The following is a 25,547-nucleotide window of genomic DNA, read 5'->3' on the forward strand; positions in this document are numbered from 1 at the left end:
ACAAATCAAGGAACACCCATGATATCACTAGTATCGAGCTTCTTAGCAGAAGCAGTAATGCAGAGACTCCAGAGACAGAGTCAGCAGTAACAGCCCTCTCCGCGATCCAGCCTAAACTTTGGGTCTGCTACATGGATGACACCTTTGTCATAAAACAGAACAAATTTAAAGGAAACCTACAACATCAACAATATCCTTACTGGCATAAATTTCATTAAACAGAAGCGAGCAACAGACTCCCCTTTCTAGATGTTACCAGTGGAACAAAGTTAATGGAGAACTGCAAGACCAGATATTTAACTACAGAAGCTACCATTCCCAGCACCCACAAATGGAGCTGCATTAGGAATTATTTAAATGGGCCATAGCGAACTACAAGCAGAAGAAAAATATGTAATAGAGTATTCAAGAATGGGTACAAAATAAACAGTCTGCCGATTCTTAAACAACAAACCCAAACAAGTAGACAAAACCCTCAAACTCGAGCCACACTACTATGCAAAGACACCTTGGGGATGACTATCAGACTACTTTAACCCCTTAGTAACCCACAAACCTACCAACACACTGAACCTAAAGGACCCTAATACCAACAACCAGCAAAACTAATGTCATACAAAATACCATGCTAGGACTGCAACAAACACTACAACGACAGACTGGCAGAAAACTAGCCACCAGGATACATTAACACCAACTAGCCAACAAAAAGACGACATGTCCCACTATCACTATCTTTACTTACAGATGAAGGATACCACTTTGGGACAGCACATCTATCCGAGGATAGGCTAAATAGGAATTCCTAGGGACCTGGCATTCAAACCGGCACTCCATCAATAAACATTGATTTTGGACCCCATTTACCAACCTCTGAGAAAAAGCCGGAAATGATATCACTCACCGTAACATACCAAAAGACACAAATAGAAAGTGGAACAGAAGAGGCTCACTGTTACCTAGCATGGTGATCTGAAAACAAGCCTTTCACCTCAGTGAGCAAATTTACAACCTAGCAAATAGTGTTGATTTTTTTTTTTAAATTCTCCACTCTACTCTCAAAACAAGTTCTCACACCAGGTCTGTACTTGGCTACACTTCCTGATTTGCTTGCACAGAACCTCCAAACTATAATTTTCTGGCCCCTCTGGTATCTGTAATCCATTCAACTGGTGTGTGCGCGTGTGTGTGACACCGATACCGGACGGGGTGTCGGGAACAGGAAGGAGCGATGTATAACAACACTTCTTTCGTCTAGCAAAGCCAAACGGTGGGACAAATGAATTACTTTCCGTTAAATACGGTTAGTGTTTGGAACAAATTGAATGAACCGGCAGCACGAATATAGATTGGTTAATAGGTGTGATTTTACAGAACATAATCAAGGAAGCTAATGGAATACTGGCCTCTTTATATTTAGAGGGATGGAGTATTGGGATGTAGAAGTTGTACTGTAGTTATACAACAGGGAGAAAGTGAGGACTGCAGATGCTGGAGATCAGAGTCGGAGTGTGGAAAAACACAGGTCAGGCAGCAGCCGAGGAGCCGAAGGATCGACATTTTGGGCATAAACCCTTCATCAATAGTTATAAACTGTGATATATAACTGGTTGTATATAATGCCCTGGTTAAACCCCACTTAGTAAACGAAGAGCGGCTCTGGGTACCACACTTTAGGAAGATTGTATTAACCGTGTTCAAATTTAATCTGTTTCCTCGAGAAAGGAAACCGTTGATGTTGGATGAATGTTTAAATCTGAGGAACTTTGTTAAGCAAAGGTATTAAGGGATCTGGGTCAAGGGCAGGTGTATGGGGTTTCAATAACAGGTCAGGTATGATCACATTGAAAGGCTGAATGGGCTCAAGTGGCTGAATGGTGTACTTTTGCTTCTGTGCTATGATTTTGTAATGTGGAGTTGCCGGTGATGCACTGGGGTGGACAAATTTTAAAAATCACAACACCAGGTTATAGTTAACAGGTTTGTTATATGGTAATCCCACAAAATTTATATAGCAAAAGATCAGTCATGCATGCAATGAGACGATATATTAAACAAACCTAGACTGCTAGATAACCTAACAGCAATCTAGGTTTGTTCAATATATCCTCGCAGCTGCATGCATGACACTGATCTTTTGCTATAAATCGTCTTATAATCCTGCACCACAGCTACCTGATGAAGGAGCACACTCTGAAAGCTAGTACTTCCGAAAAGCCTGCTGGGCTATAACCTGGAGTTGTGATTTTTAACTGATTTTATAGCCATCAAGGAAGAAATGGTTGCATAGAAATCAACGCAGGGAGCTAAATATGTGTTTCCTTTTTTGAAAGGAGAGGAAGCAAGGAACGAGTAGTGGGTTAGCATTTTTATATGGGTTGGAATAAGTATGATGAGAAATTATCTTGAATCTGAAGACTTAGAATCCATGTAGTGGAGTAAGAAATAAAGGAAAGAAACGATAGTGGTAAGAGTCTGTAGGCCCTGTAACTATAGCTATACAGTGCACAGAATAAATTAGATAATTATGGATGTAACAAAGGCAAGACATTCTTGGATGGCTTCAATCTTGTAGATTGGGATAGTCACATTAGCAGGGGAAGCCTGCTAATTGTGAGAAGAAATTGATGTTCTAAGAAAATGTCCCAAATACAATGTATGATTCCATCTAGGGATCATGCTATTTTGAATTTGCTGGTGTAATGAAACAGATTTAACAAATGTCGAAGATCCCCCTCTGATGCAGTGACTGTAACATGGTTAGATTTAACATTTGAGAGGGAGGAACTTGGGCCAGAAACAACTGAGTTTAGATAAGGATAATCACAAATGAATTGGGGGCAAAAACCTAGCTGCAGTGGACTAGGAAAGGAATTTAGCAAAAAGACATTTGGCAGATGCTATAAAAAAGAGTTTGTGCTTCACACTCCATCCAGTGAGGAAGGATGATTCTAGAAAGGGGCCAAGTCAACTGTTTACCCAGGGAAGTTCAGGATAGCACCCAATTGAAAGGAAAAAAATACAATCTCAGATAAATAGTTAGAGAAATGTGTTTTTAAAAACAAAAGTGTTAAAAACCTGAGGGCAATTTCCAAGCTGCAGTCTCTTTTTAATTGCTTTCTGGCTGCTCAGGCCTCTCTGATTCAGAATCAAAATTCACTGCCATCTGTTGGGAACCTCAGTGGCTGTGCGTGCACGTGGCTTAGAGGAAACGTGTTTGCGAGTAATATCAATAATAACAAGAGTTTTGTTAAAAATATGAAAAGGAAGAGCAGCTAAAGTGCACGTAAATACCTTGGCGAATGAGACTTGGGAAGTAATAGGGAATCACGATGGCAGAAGAGTTGAATAAATACTGTGCATCTGTTTTTACAATAGACATTAGCTTTGCCGAATTACTAGATATTCAAAGGCTTAAAATAGAGATGAAGTAAACACTATCACTGAAAAGGTGAGTGAAACAAAATGGGGCTCAAGGCCAATTAGACCCCTGAACTGCTAATGTAATCTTTTCCCTTATTTGAAAAGGAAAGGAAATCAACCAGTTTGTAGGCTATTTAGATTAATTGGAATATTTTTAGTCTATTATAAAATTTTCTTCTTTTATAAAGAGTAGAGCATTTAGAAATGATTAAGCAGAGTCCATGTGGCTTCATTAAGGAGAAATCTTGCCTAACAAATTTGAGGAGAAAGTGAGGACTGCAGATGCTGGAGATCAGAGCTGAAAATGTGTTGCTGGAACAGCGCAGCAGGTCAGGCAGCATCCAAGGAGCAAGAGAATCGACGTTTCGGGCATGAGCCCTTCTTCAGGAATGAGGAAAGTGTGTCCACCAGGCTAAGATAAAAGGTAGGGAGGAGGGACTTGGGGCAGGGGTGTTGGAAATGTGAAAGGTGGAAGGAGGTAAAGGTGAGGGTGATAGGCCGGAGTGGGGGTGGGGGCAGAGAGGTTAGGAAGGCGGCGCTGAATTCGAGGGTTGGGACTAAGACGGGGTAGGGGTGGGGGGGAAATGGAGAAATCTGAGTTCATCCCTTGTGGCTGGAGGGTTCCGAGGTGGAAGATGAGATGCTCTTCCTCCAGCCGTCATGTTGCTATGGTCTGGCGATGGAGGAGTCCAAGGACCTGCATGTCCTTGGTGGAGTGGGAGGGGGAGTTGAAGTGTTGAGCCACGGGGTGGTTGGGTTGGTTGGTCCGGGTGTCTCAGAGGTGTTCTCTGAAACTTTCCGCAAGTAGGCGGCCTGTCTCCCCAAAAGAGGGGAGGCCACATTGGGTGCAGCGGATACAGTAAATGATGTGTGTGGAGTTGCAGGTGAATTGTGGCGGATATGGAAGGATCCCTTGGGGCCTTGGAGGGAAGTAAGGGGGGAGGTGTGGGCGCAAGTTTTGCATTTCTTGCGGTTGCAGGGGAAGGTGCTGGTAGTGGAGATTGGATTGGTGGGTGTGGACCTGACATGGGAGTCACTGAGGGAGTAGTCTTTTCGGAATGCTGATAGGGGAGGGGAGGGAAATATATCCCTGGTGGTGGGGTCCGTTTGGAGGTGGCGGAAATGACGACGGATGATACGATGTATCTGGAGTTTGGTGGGGTGGTAGGTGAGGACCAGTGGAGTTCTGTCCAGGTGGCGATTGGAGGGGTGGGGCTCAAGGGCGGAGGAGCAGGAAGTGGAGGAGATGCGGTGGAGGGCATCGTCGATCACGTCTGGGGGGGAAATTGTGGTCTTTTAAGAAGGGGGCCATCTGGGTTGTACGGTATTGGAACTGCTCCTCCTGGGAGCAGATGCAGCGGAGACTAAGGAATTGGGAATATGGGATGGCGTTTTTACAGGGGGCAGGGTGGGAGGAGGTGTAGTCTAGGTAGCTGTGGGAGTTGGTCGGTTTATAGTAAATGTCCGTGTTGATTCGGTCGCCCAAGATAGAAATGGAAGGGGAGGGAGGAGTCTGAGACGGTCCAGGTAAATTTGAGGTCGGGGTGGAAGGTGTTGGTAAAGTGGATGAACTGTTCAACCACCTTGTGGGAGCACGAGGCAGTGCCGATACAGTCATCGATGTAGCGGAGGAAAAGGTGGGGGGTGGTGCCAGTGTAGCTGCGGAAGATGGACTGTTCCACATATCCTACGAAGAGCAAGGCATAGCTGGGGCCCATGCGGGTGCCCATGGCTACTCCACACACATCATTTACTGCATCCGCCTTACCCAATGTGGCCTCCTCTATATTGGAGAGACAGGCCGCCTACTTGCGGAACGTTTCAGAGGACACCCGGACCAACCAACCCAACCACCCCGTGGCTCAACACTTCAACTCCCCCTCCCACTCCACCAAGGACATGCAGGTCCTTGGACTCCTCCATCGCCAGACCCTAGCAACACGACAGCTGGAGGAAGAGCGCCTCATCTTCCGCCTAGGAACCCTCCAACCACAAGGGATGAACTCAGATTTCTCCAGTTTCCTCATTTCCTCCCCCCCCCCCCCCCCCCCCAAAATTATCAGTCCCAACCCTCGAACCTAGCACTGCCTTCCTAACCTGCAATCTTCTTCCTGACCTCTCTGCCCCCACTCCAGCCTATCACCCTCCCCTTGACCTCCTTCCACCTATCGCATTTCCAACGCCCCTTCCTTTTATCTTAGCTGGACACACTTGCCTCATTCCTGAAGAAGGGCTCATGCCTGAAACGTCGATTCTCCTGCTCCTTGGATGCGGCCTGACCTGCTGCGCTTTTCCAGCAACACATTTTCAGCTAACAAATTTGTGAGCATGCCTTTGGAGGTGGTAACCAGCAGGGTAGATAAAGGGTAAGTCGGGGACGCACTATACAGCAAACGTTGGTTTAACTGGCAGTTTATAATCTGGTGCTGTTGATAAATGAGGAAAAATTATATATCATGTACTTCGGCACGGCTTAATGTATTATCGTGATCTCCATGTCTGAGTAGTCATTTGAAGGCGCAAGTAACAAGTCTGTCTGCTGGTAAGTTTTGTTTAAGGCAAAGTTGCATCATTCAAGTGATTTTATTTAAAAATGGGGTCATAGGAGAATGTTTGGGAAACACTATACAATATTTACACTCTCTTCCTCTTACACCGAAAGAAGCCTTTTGTGATTGCTTTTGCTAGCTTAACCCTGTATCCTGCTTTCTCTTGCTTTCAGTCCTGTTGCCTTTCAGTCCAATCCTCAGACTTGGCATTCTCTTTAACAATGTAATCTCTTTCTTTTAAGCTAACAACTTAGTACAACTGTTTGTACTCATATTCATGGTAGCTTTTTATTTCCTGAGGGAGTGACTTGAGTAAGGATGTCAGGTCTCTCTGAACACCACATTTCCCAGCCCCCTTCATTTATCAAAACAAATCAAAGCATTTCTCCTTTTTCTGCCAAAGTGGATGATTTTCCACTTGTATTCCATCTGCTTGTTCTTGCCAGTTCACTTAATCTGTCCCGGTCTGTTTTTGAACCTCCCTTGTATCCTCTTGCAACTCTTATTCAGACCACCTACGTATGCCATCAGGAAGTTGGAAATATTGCAGTTTGTCCTCACACCAGCTGTGGTTCAAGTACTGATCTTTCCAGCCCTTCTGGTAATAGCCTGGCATCCTGAAAATGACTTGGTATTTGTACACTCTGCTTTCTCTCAACCAATCCTCAATCTATACCACTATATTATCCCAAATCCATTATGCCTTAATTTTGTTTACTAACCTGTGGTAAACATCAAGGAGAGAAAGTTGCTAGCTTAAAAGTAAGATTTAAATTGTTAAAGAGCATGCCAAGTCTGAGGATTGGAAGGATTTTTTAAAAAATCAAAGATTACATAACTGAAAACAAAAAACAGGATACAGGGTTAAGCTAGCAAAAGTGACCACAAAAGTCTGCTTTCAGTGTGAGAGGAAGAGTGTAAATATTGTATAGTGTTTTCCAAACATTGTCCTACTATGACCCCATTTTTAAATAAATCACTTGAATAATGCAACTTTGCCTTAAATAAAACTTACCAGCAGACAGACTTGTTACTTGTGCCTTCAAATGACTACTCAGACATGGAGATCACGATAATCACGATCACGATAAGCTGTGCCGTGTTTGAAGTACCTGATATATAACTTTTGCCCATTTATCAACAGCACCAGGTTATAAACTGCCAGTTAAAACAACGTTTGCTGTAAAGTACATCCCCCTACTTCCCCATTTATCTATCCTGCTGGTTACCACCTCCAAAAGAATTCTCATAAATTTGTTAGGCAAGATTTCTCCTTAATGAAGCCACATGGACTCTGCTTAAGCATTATTTCTAAATGCTCTGTTCTTTATAATGAACAAAGTTTTATAATAGACTAAAATATTCCAATTAATCTAACTAGCCTACAAACTGGTTGATTTCCTTTCCTTTCCAAATAAGGGAAAAGATTACATTAGCAGTTCAGGGGTCTAATTGGCCTTTAGCCCCATTTTGTTTCACTCACCTTTTCAGTGATAGTGTTTACTTCCTCTCTCGTTTAAGCTTTTGAATATCTAGTAATTCGGCAAAGCTAATGTCTTCTATTGTAAAACCAGATGCACAGTATTTATTCAACTCTTCTGCCATCGTGATTCCCTATTACTTCCCAAGTCTCATTCGCCAAGGTATTTACGTGCACTTTAGCTGCTCTTCCTTCTCATACTTTTAACAAAGCTCTTGCTATCTGTATTGATATTACTTGCAAACACGTTTCCTCTAAGCCACGTGCATGCACAGCCACTGAGGTTCCCAACAGATGGCAGTGAATTTTGATTCTGAATCAGAGGCCTGAGCAGCCAGAAAACAATTAGAGACTGCAGCTTGGAAATTGCCCTCAGTTTATTATCAACTAGTTCTGCTTTCCCTATGCTACAAGTGACATTCTCAAACTCAAAACACAATGTACTGTGCCCTCCCAACAGCCCAAACCTTCCAAGGTTTACTAACAAATTTATATTATCTAAAATGTGTGACATACATCTGAGTTGCTAATGATACAAGTCCTATTATGTAATTATTCATGCAGTGCTGTGGAACTGTCCTTACTTGTGTAACCTGGATTTGGAGTAAGATTTTTCTAGAGTTTATAAGGATGTTTTGTTTCAACATCTTAGAATTAACTTGCCTCAGATAATTTGACTGAAGTGGAGTCAATAATTAAATAGTTTTGTTCTAAAAGTACATCACTGCCAGTCAAATGTTGCATTAAAATTAGGTTAGTCTGCCAGCATAACTTTATACAAGTGTACTAACATTCCCCAAGGTCCCTCTCAATGAGGCACTTTTTGTGCACATGCTGTCTCTGAAAGAATTTAGTGATATTTTGCAAGTTATGGGAATGAGTGACTACTTTTTCCAAGAATAATAATAACCAGATGCAAGGTTAACATTTTTGGGCATGTAACCAAGCTTTGTTTTCCTGCCTGAATTTCTTGGCCTAAGCATGTATTGGGTGGAGCCTCTACAGTAACTAGTTTTCAATCATGAAAAATCATTCACTTTTCCTAGTTAAGGATTATAATTTTCCACTAACCAATTGAAAGAGTTTTTAAATCAATCTTCTTTGGATAGACTCATTTTGCTCACCATAACACCATCAAAGATTACATCAACAGGCCAATTTAATTATGACTTTGGATATTTTATATACCTATAGGGTAGCAAAGATTTGAACATTGAACTTCTCGCCCATGGAGAGACACTGCGTCACAAGACTCCTTGGTAAAAGTTATATGCTGTGCAATCTCATTTTGTTAATTATTGTAGGGAATAAGCTGACCTTGTGCACAAACCATATGAGAAAACTTGAAGGCAAATAGAATTTCAGGTTGTTTTTCCAGGTCTGTCTAATCTCCTACCAATAGTACTGGTTAAAACTTGTATTGGGAAAGTATTATCTAATAGGATTATTAATCTCATCAATTTTTTGTAGATCAGTTAACCATATTTGTGGCTTGTTACAAAATGAAGTTGTAATAATTTATAAAGAAGTAAAAGTAGTGTTGACGTTGTTATGAACAGTCCGAAGACCATCTCTTGGGTCCAGAAAAGTGTCCAACCTACAGGTCATTTTGGTTAAACACGATCGATGAACTGTGGATGCTGCTTGGATAATGTGAACTTTGTACTGAACGGAAATAGTGAGTTTCTACAGCAATCATGTACAGCATGATTTTCTAGCTGTTTCCATAGTGCAATTTTCTATAGCATGGGGTTGCAGAGGAACGCAACTGGAGCATTATCGTAGAACGACCTGTACCTAGGTTATCTTGGAGCAATGTGATCTCAAGGTTTTGATTGACAGGTGAAGTTAAGTACATGTTGCAACAATGCTGCAGCAGCAGTGGCCCTCTTGTGGCGTAGTGGTGTCTCACCTCTTTGGAAAGCCCAGGTTAAAGTCCCACTGCTCCAGTGCTGTGCAATAACATCTCTGAACAGGTTAATTATAAAAAAGTTTATATTTTAAAAAATTATACACTAGCAATACTAGTGATGTTTGCTGCTAAAACATCCAGCCGCCAAAACATTTTGTCTGCATCTCAAATTAGTAATATGGTACATGAGTTTCAGTGCCTGTATGCTGCCAGATATGTGTACTGCAAATTCCAAAAACTGGAAGATTATACCAAGTGTCACATTGCATCAGTTCTTATAATGCACAAGGTCTTAACAATGTTTCCTTTTAGCTCCAAGATTCCAGGCATGTGGTCTGTCATAGCATTCTGATCACGACATTGACTTTGGTTCCAGAAATTGCTCCCATGCGCAAGCTTTGGAGGCTTGGAGAGCAAGAAAGGAAATTGGAGGGGATGCTGGTACCACTCATCCAGCTCGTGTTTGCAAAGCTTTTAATACTGTTTACAACAAAACATGTGATTCTACATTGGACAGCATTTGCTTTGTGAACCTGTGCAAAAAATTATGCTGACAACTGATTTTAGGATTCAGTCAGGCATGCAATTTGGTGCACTTGTACTGAAGTTCTCTAAGTGTGACCTGAGAAATGAACCAGTGCCTTGACCAATCAAGTTAACTTTTTCTTTGAAATTTGAGTTTGCCAGTCATTATGAAGAGGTATATGCCAATGTCTTGATATATCAGAATTTACTTATTAATGATTCAAAACTCCAGTCATGTAGGTTTTTCCCCTTAACTGTGGTATTCCTTGTGAATGGCCTTGAATACAAAATAAGAAGATTTCACAATGTTTTTCAGCAATATGCATTCTATAGTAACTGGCTTCCTAACAAAATAGGATTGAAGTTTTAAGCTAACAGCGTTTAAGATGCATGCAATTACTACTAAATCTAGGAGAATAGTTTTGAAAAGGTTGCAAAGGGTGGTGATATTTTCTTAACTAATCTTTTTCTGACCACATTCTGCAGTTTGTTTTTAAAACCTTAGGATATGCTGTCTACATTTAACAATTGGTATATTGGACTTGGAGGGAAAACAATCTACAAATCTCTTTTTGGCTTTTGTACCCTGATTCTTCTCTTGTTTGCACTCCATTGCCTGCCATTTCAGATTTTTAACAGGCCTTTTGTTCATGGACTGTCTCCAGTAATCCTGCTCCTTTTTACACCAAAACATCTGATGTTTTAGTGGAAAAAAACCAAACAACTACTCATCTTGACAAATGTTAGGATGAAGGCTGAACAGATTTGGAATTTGCTACACTGGCCTAGCTTATTGGCATTTTTTTTAGATTAGATTACTTACAATGTGGAAACAGGCCCTTCGGTCCAACAAGTCCACACCGACCCTCCGAAGAGCAACCCACCCAGACCCATTTCCCTACACCTAACACTACGGGCAATTTTAGCATGGCCAATTCACCTAACCTGCACATCTTTGGACTGTGGGAGGAAACTGGAGCACCTGGAGGAAACCCATGCTGACACTGGGAGAAACTCCACACACAGTTGCCCAAGGTGGGAATTGAACCTGGGTCTCTGGCGCTGTGAGGCAGCAGTGCTAAACACTGCCACCGTGCCGTCCTCATTTCTACCCTCATTTGCGATGACTAATATAATCCAACACCTGCGCACCTCAAATGTTTGACAACTAAGCAAAGTTAAAATCAAGTTATTCAATTAGCATTGCCTGTGTTACTGGATTCACCTCGAGTAACTTTTACAGCACTTCATTGAACAGTCCTGCAGAATCTAAATGCATTGTCATTTAGAAGCAGTCGGAGCAGAAGTAGAGAAAGCAGATATTTTTCTTAGTGGCCCTTCAACTTGTGGTTCATTAGAAACCTGACAATTATATTTTGATAAATGTTATCAAGATCTGACTGTGTGGTTACTGTTTAAGAGCAATGTGTGTGGTTAGTTCTTGATTAGGGGCTGATAATAAGTAGTGGTCTATTAGTGAACATGCTGAGCAACACGGCATTAGAGTTTTGATTTTGACCCATGCAGATGAAAACTTCCTTGCATTGATAATAAGAATGACCAACCAACTTGACAAGGGTTTTTAAGTTAATCAATTTGCTGTTAATTTATGCTGAATTAGCCAGTTTTATTATTTGCATGCATCGCCTTAATCTTATAACCAGCTGAGACTGTGTGTATTTACACTTTGAGGCCACAAAACAGTTTTCTTTCTGATTTAAAGAGCTTTAATATTTGAACCAAGTTAGTTTCCTTCTGGATGCTAATTCCTGAAATGTGGTTGTGGATTTTCTGCAGAGAACTTGACAAATCTTTTTAAGAGGACAATTCCCACGAGAGAATAGATTATTTCATTGGGGTTGGAAGGAGTGTTTAAACTAGTTTGGCAGTGGGTGGGAACCAGAGCAGTAGGTCAGCAAGTGAAGCGAGGAGTGAGAAACTAACAGGAAGCGCTTACCGAACACTCTGTAGGATTGACTGTCTGTCTGAGGTGTATTTGTTTTAATACAAGAAATATGACTGGTAAGGCAGAGACTTAGTTGAGAGAGCAACAAGACTAGCAGCTTAATGTTCTGGTATTTAGATATTTCAGGCAATATAGAGGGGGATATAAGAAGTGGGGGAGTTACATGACTGAATAGGGAGATAATCACAGCTGTACTAAGGGATGATTCCTGGGAGGGCTCATCCAGCAACTCTGACCGTATTAGGCAGGAACTGGGGAGGTAGATTTGGGGTGACTGAGGGCAAGTCCATATCTGACACTGTTGGATTCTTTTAAAGGCTAGTTGATTAGAGTTCAGGACAGGAATATTCCAGTGAAAACAAAGGATAAGGATGATGAGAAATTGAGCTCTTTCAAAAAAAAAAGGAGGCATACTTAAGGTGTAGAAACTGAAGACAGAGCCCTTGAAGAATATAAAGAAAGCAGGAAACCATTTAAATAAGGAGTTAGGGATAAATGGTGGTGTTCTTGGAACAAGACTAAAGAAAATCTCAACATCCTTTATACTTATACAAGGAGAAAGAGGATAGCTCACCAAAGAGTCGGTCCACTGAAGGACAAAGGAAGGAATTTGTGCGTGGAGCCAGAGGACATGGGTGAGGTTCTTAACAAATTCTTTCTTTTTTGTGTTCACAGAGGAGAATGGCATGCTGGATGGTGAGTGCAGAAAGGGGTAGATTAATATTCTAGGGCATGTTGATTTTTTTTAAAAGGTGGTATTGGGTGTTTTAAGGTAGGCCAGTCCCCCAGGACCTGATGGGATCTATCCCAAATACTGAGGCAAGGAAGGAAATTGCTAATTGCTGGCACCTTTGTATGAAATCTTTACATTCCTTTTAGTCACCGGTGAGGTCCCAGAGGACTGGAGAATAGTCAGTGTTATTCCTTTGTTTAAGAAGGGCAGCAAGGTCAATCTGGGAAATTACAAGCTAATGAGCCTTGCATGAATCATAGGGAAATTATTGGAGAAACTTCTTGTGGACAGGATTTACTCAGATCTGTCATGCCAGGCTGTTACAGAAGGTGGAGTCACATGGGATCCACAGTGAGCTGGTAAGTGGATGTCGAGCCGACTTGGTCAAAGAAAGTGGCGAGGGTGTTTTTCTAACTGACCACTGGTGAGATGCAGGGATCTGGATCAATGCTATATCGTTGTTGTCGTTGTCGTCACAAAGACTTTGGGAGCTATACGTGGTGAGGAGGATTTCCAGAGGATACAACAGTATAGATAAGTTGGAGTTTTGGGATGGAGAAATGTAGATGGAATTTAAACCGGGCAAATCCAAGATGATTCATTTTGGAAGGTCTAATGCTGGAGGGAAGTATGCAGTAAATGGCAGAACCCTTGGAAGTATTAACATACAAAGAAATCTTGATTATAGGTCCACAATTCCTTGAAAGTGAATAGAGTATTAAAAATTAGCAAGTCATGTTACAGCTGTAAAGCACTTCAATGAGGGCATATTGCATACAGTTCCAGTCGCTACACTACCAGAAGGATGTGGAGGCTTTGGAGAGGGGACTGAAACAGTTTATCAGGATGTGGCTCAGTTTGGAGGGTATTAACTATGAGGAAAAAAATTGGATAAATATGAATGTTGGAGAATTAGGTGCGACATGCTAGACATTTATAAAATCTGAGGGCATGGATAGTTTTCCTAGAGTAGAAATGTCAATTACTAGGGTACAGAGGTTTAAAGTAAAAGGGAATAAGTTTTAAAGGAGATGCGGCAAGTATTTTGAGTGGTAAATGCCTGGAATGTACTTCCTAGAGGAAGTGGTAGAAACAGATACAATAGTAATGTGTGAGGTACCTTGACAGATACATAGTCAGATATTTAGCACAAAAACAGATCCTTTGGTCCAACTCGTTCATGCCAACTAGATAACCCAAATTAATCTAGTACATGATTCACATCCCTCTAAATCTTTCCTATTTGTATACCCATCCTGATTCCTTTTTAAATGTTGTAATTGTCCCAGCTTTCCCCACTTCCTCTGGCAGCTCATTCCATACATATGGCACCCTTTTGTGTGGAAAAAGTTGCCTTTTGGTCCCTTTTTTAAATCTTTCCCCTCACCGGAGTAGGCAGGAAATGGAGGGACTACAAGCTGCATCGAAGCAAAAGAATTTTACTTCAAAGGTGCTGTGTTAGTACAGTCTTGGGTCTGTTCCTGTCCTGTACTGTTTTTTGTCTTTGCATGTTGAGGTCTTCAGTCTCCAATGATTTTTGCCATGACGTTGAGTATGCCTGAACATGTTGCCCATCATAATGGTTTATGGTTGGAGGATGTGTCAATGCTGTAAATACAGGGTAGTTGCAGCATGTCCAAGGTGAGTGGCTTGTTCCAGTATTGTTTGCACGCATTTGGAAGACTCATTGTAGGTATTTTCTAATTGGCCTGCAAGGATCTGTTATCTTGCACTTCTGAGTTCAAGACCTACCTGCCCCAGCCTCTGGCTCAGAGGTAGGGACCGTACCAGTGCACCACAAGAGCCTTTGCAGTTTGTGTAGATGTGGGCTTAAGCATATGGTAGAACCTTATTCATGCTTACCTTGGCCATTAAAATGTAATTTAATTAAGCTGGTCTGTCAAATGCTGCATTCATTATCAATGCAATTTAAAAATTCAGTGTTCTTAACTTTTGAGTAACAGATTGTGTTTTCACAATGGTCTTAGACCTTTAGTCAGTCCTGCAGACAAAAGTCAAACTTGTGTTTAGTTTTGAATGATGCTCTATCATGATGTGTGAAATATTAGAACTTGCTAGAAATGTAACCTTTGTCCATCCTTATCATTTCTAGAGCTGAACAAGAATCCTGTTGATGGCTTTTCAGCAGGATTGATCGACGATAATGACCTATACAGATGGGAAGTACTTATCATAGGCCCTCCTGATACGCTATTGTAAGTATTGAATCCATAGGCCTATTCTTATGATTGTGCTTTCTTTGCCCTTTCAGGAGTCCAGCATGCACCACGTAGTGATTTGCAATATTATCCTTGGGCATACTGATAACTTGCTCCCATTTGCAGAAGGGGGTAAAAAGGTTTTGCAATTGTATTAACTTGAAACATTTTAATACACTTTTTAAAGGCTGTTTGAAATGGGTTCTTCAGTTTATAATTGAGGAATAACCAATGAGTAACTCAACTTTTCAGATTTTGAAAAGACCCTTCTAACAAATTGCTCCTCATCAGTTATAACCAAACCAGATATTCAGCACTTCATACACTACTCCAGTCAAGACTTTTATTGGATGAAACTAACAAGTTGTCAAATATTGTCAGAGCTGAAAATGTGTTGCTGGAAAAGCGCAGCAGATCAGGCAGCATCCAAGGAGCAGGAGACATTCTTGAAGAAGGGCTCATGCCCGAAACGTCTATTCTCCTGCTCCTTGGATGCTGTCTGACCTGCTGCGCTTTTCCAGCAACACATTTTCAACCTTCAGGACTCAACATTTGAGTTTAATAGTTTCAGACTGCAAACACACTTCTCCATGTTCATTACCCAGTCCTATGCCCCAGTCCAGTTTTAGTACTGTTTGTGGTCACTATTGTGATGGTAATAAGAAAGAACAATACACTGCATGGAATTGGAAGGAAAAGTAATTACATGTAGTCTATAATGGAAATGAGCAGTTGTAACAGAACCTATTACAAGTAGAAATTATGCCAGTGAAGAACTGATGTGTACACATTGGATGAAGGAATGACAGCTTGACTAGAATTGTTTCACAAAAGTTGGCATTTTCCTTCAAGTCTGAATTTTACTGGTTACTCCTTGGAAGACACTATATAGTGAATGGATCAAGCTAGAGGGAACATTAAGGCAACAGATTTAAAGACATGAGGGACAAATTTTTTTTTAAGCCGGGTGGTTCATGTGTGTAGAATGAACTTCGTGAGGAAATGGTGGATGTGGGTACAATTAGTCTTTAAAAGACATTTGGATAAGTACATGAATAGGAGGGGTATGGCCCAGGCACAGGCAGGTGGGACTTCTAGTTTGGGCATTTGGTTGGCATAGACTGGTTGGACTGAAGGGTCTGTTTCCATGCTGTATGACTCTTATTCTATCAGTTTGTTACCTGTAATGTGAATATGGTGGAAAATTTCAGATACATTGAGGTACAGATGAGCAATGCTGGAAGTTGGGGTAGAGAGTTTGGATATGGTGTGGATGTGTGGTCAGAGGCTTATTCAATTAAATGGCACTATGGTTAAAAATTATTTTTTACTAGTTCAGTTTCAGTAGTTACCAGGTAGATGGATGAAATCAGTCCAGGAATAGAGTGAAGGCATTACTTTGTTTAGAAGAAATGTCTGTTCCACCAGTACTGGATGTTGGGTAAATACAGATCATACAGTAGAGGAGTTGAGCTCTGTCTATATGTAGTTGCAATCTGACATGGTTTTGAAAGCTGATAATGTGCATTGTTGATGTAAGTTCTTGATGATTAGTCAAGAAATATGGAGGTGGGGGCTCAAAAAATGGACATCGCACTAGAGATTATGGGATTCCTCAATTGCAAACTTGAATTTGCAGTGATGCCTGTACTGGATAGGTGGAGCCTTTACAAGGCATTACATTTATCAATCTTTAATTAAATAAGATGCCTTAGTTCGACTACTAGTCCATCTTTCAGAAGGAGAAGTTTTGAAGGCATTAACAGTGAGGATGCTGGGGAAGAGGTCTGGATAGAAAACCGAAATACACATTTCCAACTGAAATTATTTATAGATCCCTGCCTGGAAGTGAAGCTTATAAAGAAGGTTGCGAAAGTAAGTTGGATAGGAGCTTAAAGGACTACAAAGGTAAATGTGAATGGGGCTGACTGATTTGATCAACATTGTGCAGACATAGACTCAATGGACTGAATGGCCTCCCTTCTGTACCTCCTCCGACTAGGTGAAAGATCAGAGGTTGTGTCAAAGGAAGGATTATGGGAGTCAAATAATCAGGAGGAAAGCCGGTTGTTTTCAGAGGAAAGACTACAGTCATCCTGGCCTGCAAGCATGTTCAATTGAATTCAGCCCTGGTTTTTTGATCTATCTAGGAAACCTTCTCTTAAGAAAATGAGTGAAATGGGCAGCACAGTGGCTCAGCAGTTAGCACTGCTGCTTCAACGCCAGGAACCCGGGTTTGATTCCAGTCATGGGCGACTGTGTGGAGTTTGCACATTCTCTCTGCCTGCACAGGCTTCCTCTGGGTGCTCCGGATTCCTACCACAATCAAAAGATGTGCAGATCAGGTGAATTGGTCATGCTAAATTGCCCATTGTGTTAGGTGCATTAGTCAGAGGTAAATATAGGGTAGGGGAATGGGTCTGGGTGGGTTACTCTTCGGAGAGTTAGTGTTGACTTGTTTGGCTAAATGGCCTGTTTCCATACTGTAAGGAATCTTATCTAATCCTTGAGCTTTTACCAACTACCAGATTCTCTGAATGTGGATGGATTACCCAGCCTATCTGTTTGAACCTGAAATGATCTGGCTTTAATTTCCGTTTTAACTATTTACCGGACTTCAGTAGCTCATTCAGACGGTTAAAATTGCACAGCGCATTATTTGCATTTCTGTTTCAAATTGCGCTAATCCTCACAGCACAACACTCAACTGTGTCGTGGGCCAGAAACAAAGGAGCAGTTATCAAGGATTGCATTACAGATCTGTCAATTTCAGACTGCACCTTAGTGAGAAAACCATGATAGTCAAAATTATTTTTGAAAAAACGTGATTGAATTTGTTTCCTTCTGTTTGTCATACTCTTAGCTCATAATGTTTTGCTCTTGCTTCACATTTTCCTTTAAGTTTCTGATTGTTTCCATACTATCAAATTCCAGGAAACTGGTTTAAAGTGGTCCATCTTGTTTACTGATGCTTTAGAAATTGCAAGAGAGCCAAGACTGGTTGTGATACTATCTTTAAAAAGCATATTCTTCACGATCTGTTAGTATACCGTGAAAACCGCATTTCTGAATATCTGTTTTCACTACTTTGTTTTCTGAACATGGAATTGCATTGGTGTAACTGAAAAACCACCTCTCCCAATTAAATAAATCAGCTGGCGTGGCTGAGTCATTACTTTATAAATCATCCATCCCTCAACTGCGAGCATCCAGTTGGTCATGATATCCGTGCCTTTACTCCTATTTTAGTGAACCCCACCAAATGGGGTTATCTCCTGGTTGCTGTGGATGTTGCCATGTAGAATTAACACTTGAGAAGTTAAGCTGTTGGTGGATCTGGACCCATGGATCCAAATGAACAGTTTTGATGGGCAAGCATCTGTGAATTAAGAAATACAATTGTATGGTTTCGGAAGTCACCCAAGTGCATTCAAATAGTTGAGGTAACAACAGTGTGAACTTTAGCCCAGATGAGATGAGGCTGGGACAGCTATCGGCAATATTAGAATGGAAGCAAATAGTCTTTGTGATGGAGAAGATATTCTTGGTCAAAAGGGGCATTGGGATTGAAAGCAATCTGGTTTTAGCCACTGTCCAGGGAGAGGGGCTTTAGGAGAGATGAGCCGCAGTGGTTTTGATCTTTTGATGTTTAATCAATGTGGGAGCAAGAATAGAAGTCACTAGCATATTCTGATTTAGGTAGGTGCGAATGGAATCTGACCAGGACGGTGCAACTCAGCAGGGCAGGCATTGAGGAATGAGTTGAAGTGATTTACTTTGAAAGTAGCAGAGCAATACAGAAGGTTGAAGACCATGTACCATGATCAGTCATTGAGCTTGGGGACATTCGTTACAACCATTTTTGCGCAAATTTCAGTGCAGACTACAAATGGCACAAGACTTTTACACTAAAATGATTTTCAACTTGTCACATTTACTTCAGCTTTTATTAATCTGCACTGTAAAAACTTGAGAAATTGAACATAACTGATTGTCTTGTATTTAGCATTTTCTTCGAGGCAGTCTAGTTTAGACTAGGTTTCCTTAGTGTGGAAACAGGCCCTTTGGCCCAACAAGTCCACACTGACCCTCCGAAGAGTAACCCACCCAGACTCTTTTCTTTCTGGAATTGGGATTGAGGATGATATGTTGGTACTGAGATGCTTGGAAGTCCACAATCTGCAGACTCTGCATTCTAAATTTGAAACTTTACAGGACATTTAGTCAGGTAGCCTGGTTATTGGGTTTTTGGCCTCCCTTTTGTGAAGTCTTTTTGAGTTCAGTGCCTTCCTGCCCTCTGTGTTGGTGTGTCTCGAGCTAAGAACTCCTGTGAGTCAACTGGAATTTTTAAAATATCCTTTATGACCTCTTTCTAACGTGGACAGCAAGTTTCCTTCCATGGTCTGTGAATATGCTGGTTAGGAGGATTAGGAATGTTTTTTCAAAAAAAAAACACACGCAGGGCTATGGGGGCGGTGTGGGATGGGGATGAGATCCTCTTCAGATTCAATAGGCTAAATGGCCACCTTATAAAACATAGGGATTCTGTGGTCCTTCATTAATGCTTCAGGGTCATTTCTAAAGCATTTCTGTTGTACCCCTGATGGCCTCTGATCTGATTAGAGCAGTTGCTGTGGGAGTCTGGCATTGGACCCTTTTATTCTCCACTGCTTTGAAATACCTTCTGTAGCTTGTCCAAGTCTCTAAAGCACATGGGAGAATAGAAATTACTGGTAAACCATGTCCCCAATTTACAACCGTGATGCCATAGCAGTACAACTTTAAAAATCCAACATATGAAAGTTTCCTCATACTATACTGTATTTTCAAACTAATCAGCCATGTTTTGACGCAGCTATGGAGCAGGTGGGACTTGAGGTCTAGCTTTTTGGCCCAGAAGTAGGGATGTTACCACTGTGCCACCACCCTTGGGTGGCTGTCTCTTGCATTCTTTTCCAATTTAAGTATAAATTGATTTGAATGGACTCCCTGTACTATTTTATCCTCCAATATTCGTATTTAGCAACTATGTAGAATCCTGTCACAACAATAAAGAAGAATAATCTCTAATGAAACTGTAATTGAGTTTTATTCTACCCAATTTGGAGAGCTAGCAGGTAGTCTGCTTTGTAACCCTGTATTTTCAGAAATAAGGTCAACACTTGTGTGCGTTGGGCAAGTTGCTTGTTTTCTACAGTGCCATCTGTTAACATGTATCTTCCAAACTATCCTGTTTAGAATGAAAGAGCTTTTTCAAAAGGAAGACAGGTTTTCTGTTTGATGCTATAAAACTTTAGTTTTATGCCTGTCTGTTCAGCTGTATTGCAGGGCCATATAGATTTAATGAGCCAGATTTGGTTTATGACCTAATGGTTAATGTTACATATATCTTGAATTGTGATCTTAATTAATCCTATTAAAGTGTTTGCCCATTTTGCATTTTTCTCCTTCAATGTTAATGGCATCTGTCAAAGGATGAAGGCTAGCATGCATGGGAGCAAAAGTCCTATTTTCAGGGTCACGAAAATACTACAAGCAGTTCTAGCCACAATTTTAGGAAGGGTGTTTTTGGCCTTGGAGGCAGTACATGAATAATAAATAATACCTGGGCTCCAAATGTGAAGCTGGGGTAATATTAAACGAGCTGGGGTCAAATTATTTGGATTTTAGAAGGCTAAGGGTTGATTTGGTTGCAGTTTCATGGTATTAAAAGAAAACAAAAATATTGGGAAATCTGTATTCACTAGTTGAGGAATCTTGGACTAAATGACCAAAAACTGGCTTAAAATTCAAACTACAGCTTTTGGAAGTGACATTAAAACTCCTTTTCAGAGGTTGGTAAATGACTAGAACTTCCTGTTGTAGGTGGTAATAATTTTAAAATTAAATATTTTGTTAATGTATTCAGGAATATGGGGCAAAGACCAGTATGTAGAATTGACTGTCGGAACAGGTGATTTGTTGAATGGTGGAGAGGATTGACAGGCTAAGTGGAGAAAGTGAGGTCTGCAGATGCTGGAGATCAAAGTTGAAACTTTATTGCTGGAACAGCACAGCAGGTCAGGCAGCATCCAGGGAACAGGAGATTCGACGTTTCGGGCACAGGCCCTTCTTCAGGAATGAGCAGAGAGTGTTCAGCAGGAGAAGATAAAAGGTAGGGAGGAGGGACTTGGAGGAGGGGCGTTGGAAATGTGATAGGTGGAAAGAGGTCAAGGTGAGGGTGATAGGTCGGAGTAGGATGGAGGCGGAGAGGTCAAGAAGACGACTGCAGGTCAGGAAGGCGGTGCCGGGCTGGAGGGATTCGGCTGAGACAAGGTGGGGGGAGGGGGGATGAAGAAACTGGTGAAGTCCAAGTTCATCCCCTGCGGTTGGAGGGTTCCCAGTCGGAAGATAAGACGCTCCTCCTCCTCCGACCGTCGCGTTGTTGTGGTTTGGCGGTGGATGAGTCCAATGACCTGCATATCCTCGGTGGAGTGGGAGGGGGAGTTGAAATGCTGTGCTACAGGGTGGTTGGGTTGGTTCGTCCGGGTGGCCCAGAGGTGCTCTCTGAATCGCTCCGCAAGTAGGTGGCCTGTCTCCCCAATATAGAGGAGGCCACACCGGCTGCAGCGGATGCAGTAGATGATGTGGGTGGAGGTGCAGGTGAATCTGTGGCGGATATGGAAGTTTCCTTTGGGGCCTTGGAGAGAAGTGAGGGGGGAGGTGTGGGCGCAAGTGTTGCACCTCCTGCGGTTGCAAGGGAAGGTGCCGGGAGTGGAGGTTGGGTCGGTGGGGGGTGTGGATCTGACAAGGGAGTCGCGGAGGGAGTGGTCTCTACGGAAAGCTGATAGGGGAGGGGAGGGAAATATATCCTTGGTGCTGGGGTCTGTTTGGAGGTGGCGGAAGTGACGGCGGATGATGCGCTGTACATGGAGATTGGTGGGGTGGTAGGTGAGGACCAGTGGGGTTCTGTCCTGGTGGCGGCTGGAGGGGCGGGGCTCAAGGGCGGAGGAGCGGGAAGTGGAGGAGATGCGGTGGAGGGCACCGTCGACCACGTCGGGGGGGAAATTGCGGTCCTTGAAGAAGGAGGCCATCTGTGTTGTACGTATTTTGAACTGGTCCTCCTGGGAGCAGATGCGCCGGAGACGAAGGAATTGGGAGAATGGGATGGCGTTTTTACAGGGGGCAGGATGGGAGGAGGTGTAGTCCAGGTAGCTGTGGGAGTCGGTTGGTTTGTAGTAGATGTCAGTGTTGATTCGGTCGCCTGTGATAGAAACAGAAAGGTCTAGGAAGGGGAAGGAGGAGTCCGAGACTGTCCAGGTGAATTTGAGGTCGGGGTGGAAGGTGTTAGTGTAGTGGATGAACTGTTCAACCTCCTCGTGGGAGCACGAGGTAGCGCCGATACAGTCATCAATGTAGCGAAGGAAAAGATGGGGGGTGGGGCCAGTGTAGTTGCGGAAGATGGATTGTTCCACATACCCTACGAAGAGGCAGGCATAGCTGGGGCCCATGCGGGTGCTCATGGCTACTCCTTTTGTTTGGAGAAAGTGGGAGGATTGGAAAGAAAAGTTGTTCAGGGTGAGGACCAGTTCGGTCAGTCGAAGGAGGGTGTCGGTGGAAGGGTACTGGGTGGTACGGCGGGAAAGGAAGAAGCGGAGTGCTTTGAGTCCTTCGTGATGGGGGATGGAGGTGTACAGGGACTGGATGTCCATGGTGAAGATGAGGCGTTGGGGACCGGGGAAGCGGAAATCCTGGAGGAGGTGGAGGGCGTGGGTAGTGTCACGAACGTAGGTGGGGAGTTCTTGGACTAATGGGGACAGGACCGTGTCGAGGTATGCCGAGATGAGTTCGGTTGGGCAGGAGCAGGCTGAGACGATGGGTCGTCCGGGGCAGTCAGGTTTGTGGATTTTGGGCAGGAGGTAGAAACGGGCGGTGTGGGGTTGTGGGACTGAGGTTGGAGGCGGTGGATGGGAGGTCCCCTGAGGTGATGAGGTTATGGATGGTCTGGGAGATGATGGTTTGGTGGTGGGGGGTGGGGTTATGGTCAAGGGGACGGTAGGAGGAGGTAAGTAGCCTATTGTGCATCTATACAAGATTTTAAACATGATGCTGGAGTTACGTTCAAGCAGTTCCTGTGAGAACTGTAAAGCATGTGTTTTTGACTGCAAGTGTGCTCTGACAATGCTCCAGATAACATGGTCATTATTTTCAAATGTATTTATGGCAAAAATTGTGTGCACAATTTATCAAAAAAGGGGTCAGCTAGAAGATTTAAAAATTGGTGCTGTGTGAATTTAGAGTCTTAGCTAATGATTGCTTTGGACATCTCTCATTTTGATTTTTCTGTCTGTCTTCCTTTTTCTTTTCCCATTTGTTAAAATAAAACCCAAGACATAAAACGATCAGCCATTCCCACTTTTGCGTGACGTCCATCACTTGGATTATAGTTTACTTGATGGTGGCCTCAACTCTACTTTTCTGCCTGATTCGCATAAATAAGCTTTCAATACATGTAATGACAAAGCTTGTCTCATGGGGTAGAGTTTTTTTGAAGTATCAGAGGATGAGGGCACCAGCAGATGAGGTGATCTATGTGGACTTATTCCAGAGACCCTCTGAAATTTTTCCTCCTGTCTGCAATATTTGGGAGATCCTTCATTCTGCAACTGTGCTCCCTAGTTTGAAATTCACCTGAGTGGAAACAGCCTCTCAACACATACCCTTTCCAATCCCCTCAAATATTTTAAGTCCCCTCTGAGCATATCAACCTAATGAACCTCGAATGCAAGCGTGCCCCTCCTTTTGTAAGGAGACCATCTAGAGTCCTCCTAGTTGTGTTCTCACCAATGTGCTACAGTGGTAGCAAACCTTATCTACTTTATATTGCTTCCCTCATTTTAAAAAAAAAAATCTTGTTTCTAATTTTTTTTTATACCTGCTTGTTAACCTTTTTGTGATACATGAATGTTGCTGGGTATGGAGGGTTTGAGTTATAAAGAGAGGCTGGATTGCCTGGGTTTTTTCTTTGGAATGTAGGAGGTTAAAGGTTTATAAAATGAGGGGCATAGATGGGGTTAATGATAGGTGTCTTCCCTTAGGATGGGGGAATATGAAGATTGGGGGCATACTTTTAAGGTGAGAAGCAAGAAATTTTAAAGACCCAGGGGGTTTAAGATTTTAGGAGAGAGTGAGGTCTGCAGATGCTGGAGATCAGAGCTGGAAATGTGTTGCTGGAAAAGCGCAGCAGGTCAGGCAGCATCCAGGGAACAGGAGAATCGACGTTTCGGGCATAAGCCCTTCTTCAGGAATCATTCCTGAAGAAGGGCTTATGCCCGAAACGTCGATTCTCCTGTTCCCTGGATGCTGCCTGACCTGCTGCGCTTTTCCAGCAACGCATTTCCAGGTTTAAGATTTTAAGTGATTTAGAGTGTGGAATGAACTGAGGAAGTGGTGCATGCAGGCATTGTCTGGGACTGTAGTTCCGTCCGGAGTTGTCTCCTGGCGTGTTTGATGGCTTTGCGATGATCCAGTCACACCTGCATCCAACGTCTCCAACATCTTAGCTCTTAGTTTGTTTGACCTTTTTACGTAAAGCTGTGTAAAATCAGTTGGTCATCAAATGATCCTTTTCCCCCACTTAATTTTGTGCTTATCCAGTTTGATATTTTCTGTGAATTAAATGTATTTGCTATATTGTGTAAATATTGTATCTTTATTTACAGTGAAGGTGGTGTTTTCAAAGCTCATCTTACATTCCCCAAGGACTATCCTCTCAGGCCGCCGAAGATGAAATTCATCACAGAAATCTGGCATCCAAATGGTGAGAATCAACTCCTCAGTATTGGAAATATTTACTGTAGATTGGGGCATTGATGATCAAGAAATGAGAGAATTAAGAGGAGAAAGCATAAACTTGTGTTTTGACAAAATCTGCTAACTTCCAGTGCCTGTAATTTTAATGTTTTTTTGTGGCGTGTGTTTGGCACATAAAAAGGGTGTGCTGAATATTGTCGAGTTATAGCCTGCAGCATACTGCTGTTGAAATATAAAACTTGAGAAAGGACGTACTGGCACTGGAGGGGGTGCAGAGGAGGTTCACTAGGTTAATTCTGGAGTTGATGGGGTTGGCATATGAGGAGAGACTGAGTAGACTGGGATTATATTCATTGGGATTCAGAAGAATGAGGTGGAAATCATATCTATTCCTTTTCATAATTTTATACCTTTTTTATAAGAAAGTAGAGAGGATGCTTCCACTGGCAGATGGAACTAGGACAAGAGGGCATAGCCTCAAGATTAGAAGGAGTGAATTTAGGACTGAATTGAGAATGGTCGTAAAATCTATGGAGTTCCTTGCCCACTGAAGTAGTTGATGCTACTTCAGTACCTTTTTTTTTAAAGCAAATTAGATTTTTTTGAACAAAGGAATTGAGGGATAGGGTGAGTGTGGGTAAGTGGAGCTGAGTCCATGAAAAGATCAACCATGATCTTATTGAATGGTGGAGCAAGCTCGACGGGCCAGACTACCTTCTCCTGTTCCTAGGTCTTCTGTTCTCCTAAACCACGTACTACTTAGAAATTCTGAAAAACCAGTAAAAATAACAAGCACTAATGAAAGTAAAGCCTGCAATCCAGTAGTATACTCAGATCATTTCCTATCTGGAATAAAAAGCAAAATGTTGCAGGCACAGGTCCCACCCACCTCCATATCTATGGGCGATATGTTCAAGACCTACTGCGAATGCCCAAAACCATAGATAG

General features: G+C 42.3%; 1 protein-coding gene across 4 annotated transcripts in view; it reads left to right on the forward strand.

Annotated features, from left to right (window-relative positions):
- ube2g1a (ubiquitin-conjugating enzyme E2G 1a (UBC7 homolog, yeast)) overlaps positions 1 to 25,547 on the forward strand; it is an 80,436-nt gene that overhangs the window by 33,109 nt on the left and 21,780 nt on the right. For all 4 annotated transcript variants that reach the window (XR_006315833.2, XR_006315832.2, XM_087977549.1 and 1 more), the window contains exons 2-3: positions 14,702 to 14,804; positions 24,509 to 24,606. Coding sequence is in view for 2 of the 4 variants with exons in the window: in XM_087977549.1 (XP_087833675.1) it covers positions 14,702 to 14,804; positions 24,509 to 24,606 (201 nt within the window). In the remaining 2 variants the exon portion in view is untranslated. The remainder of the gene's footprint in view (positions 1 to 14,701; positions 14,805 to 24,508; positions 24,607 to 25,547) is intronic.

Source organism: Chiloscyllium plagiosum, unplaced genomic scaffold (assembly GCF_037043375.1).
Source record: "Chiloscyllium plagiosum isolate Xiang-an unplaced genomic scaffold, Cpla_swu_hap1 HiC_scaffold_31, whole genome shotgun sequence".
NCBI classification, from domain to species: Eukaryota; Metazoa; Chordata; class Chondrichthyes; order Orectolobiformes; family Hemiscylliidae; genus Chiloscyllium; species Chiloscyllium plagiosum.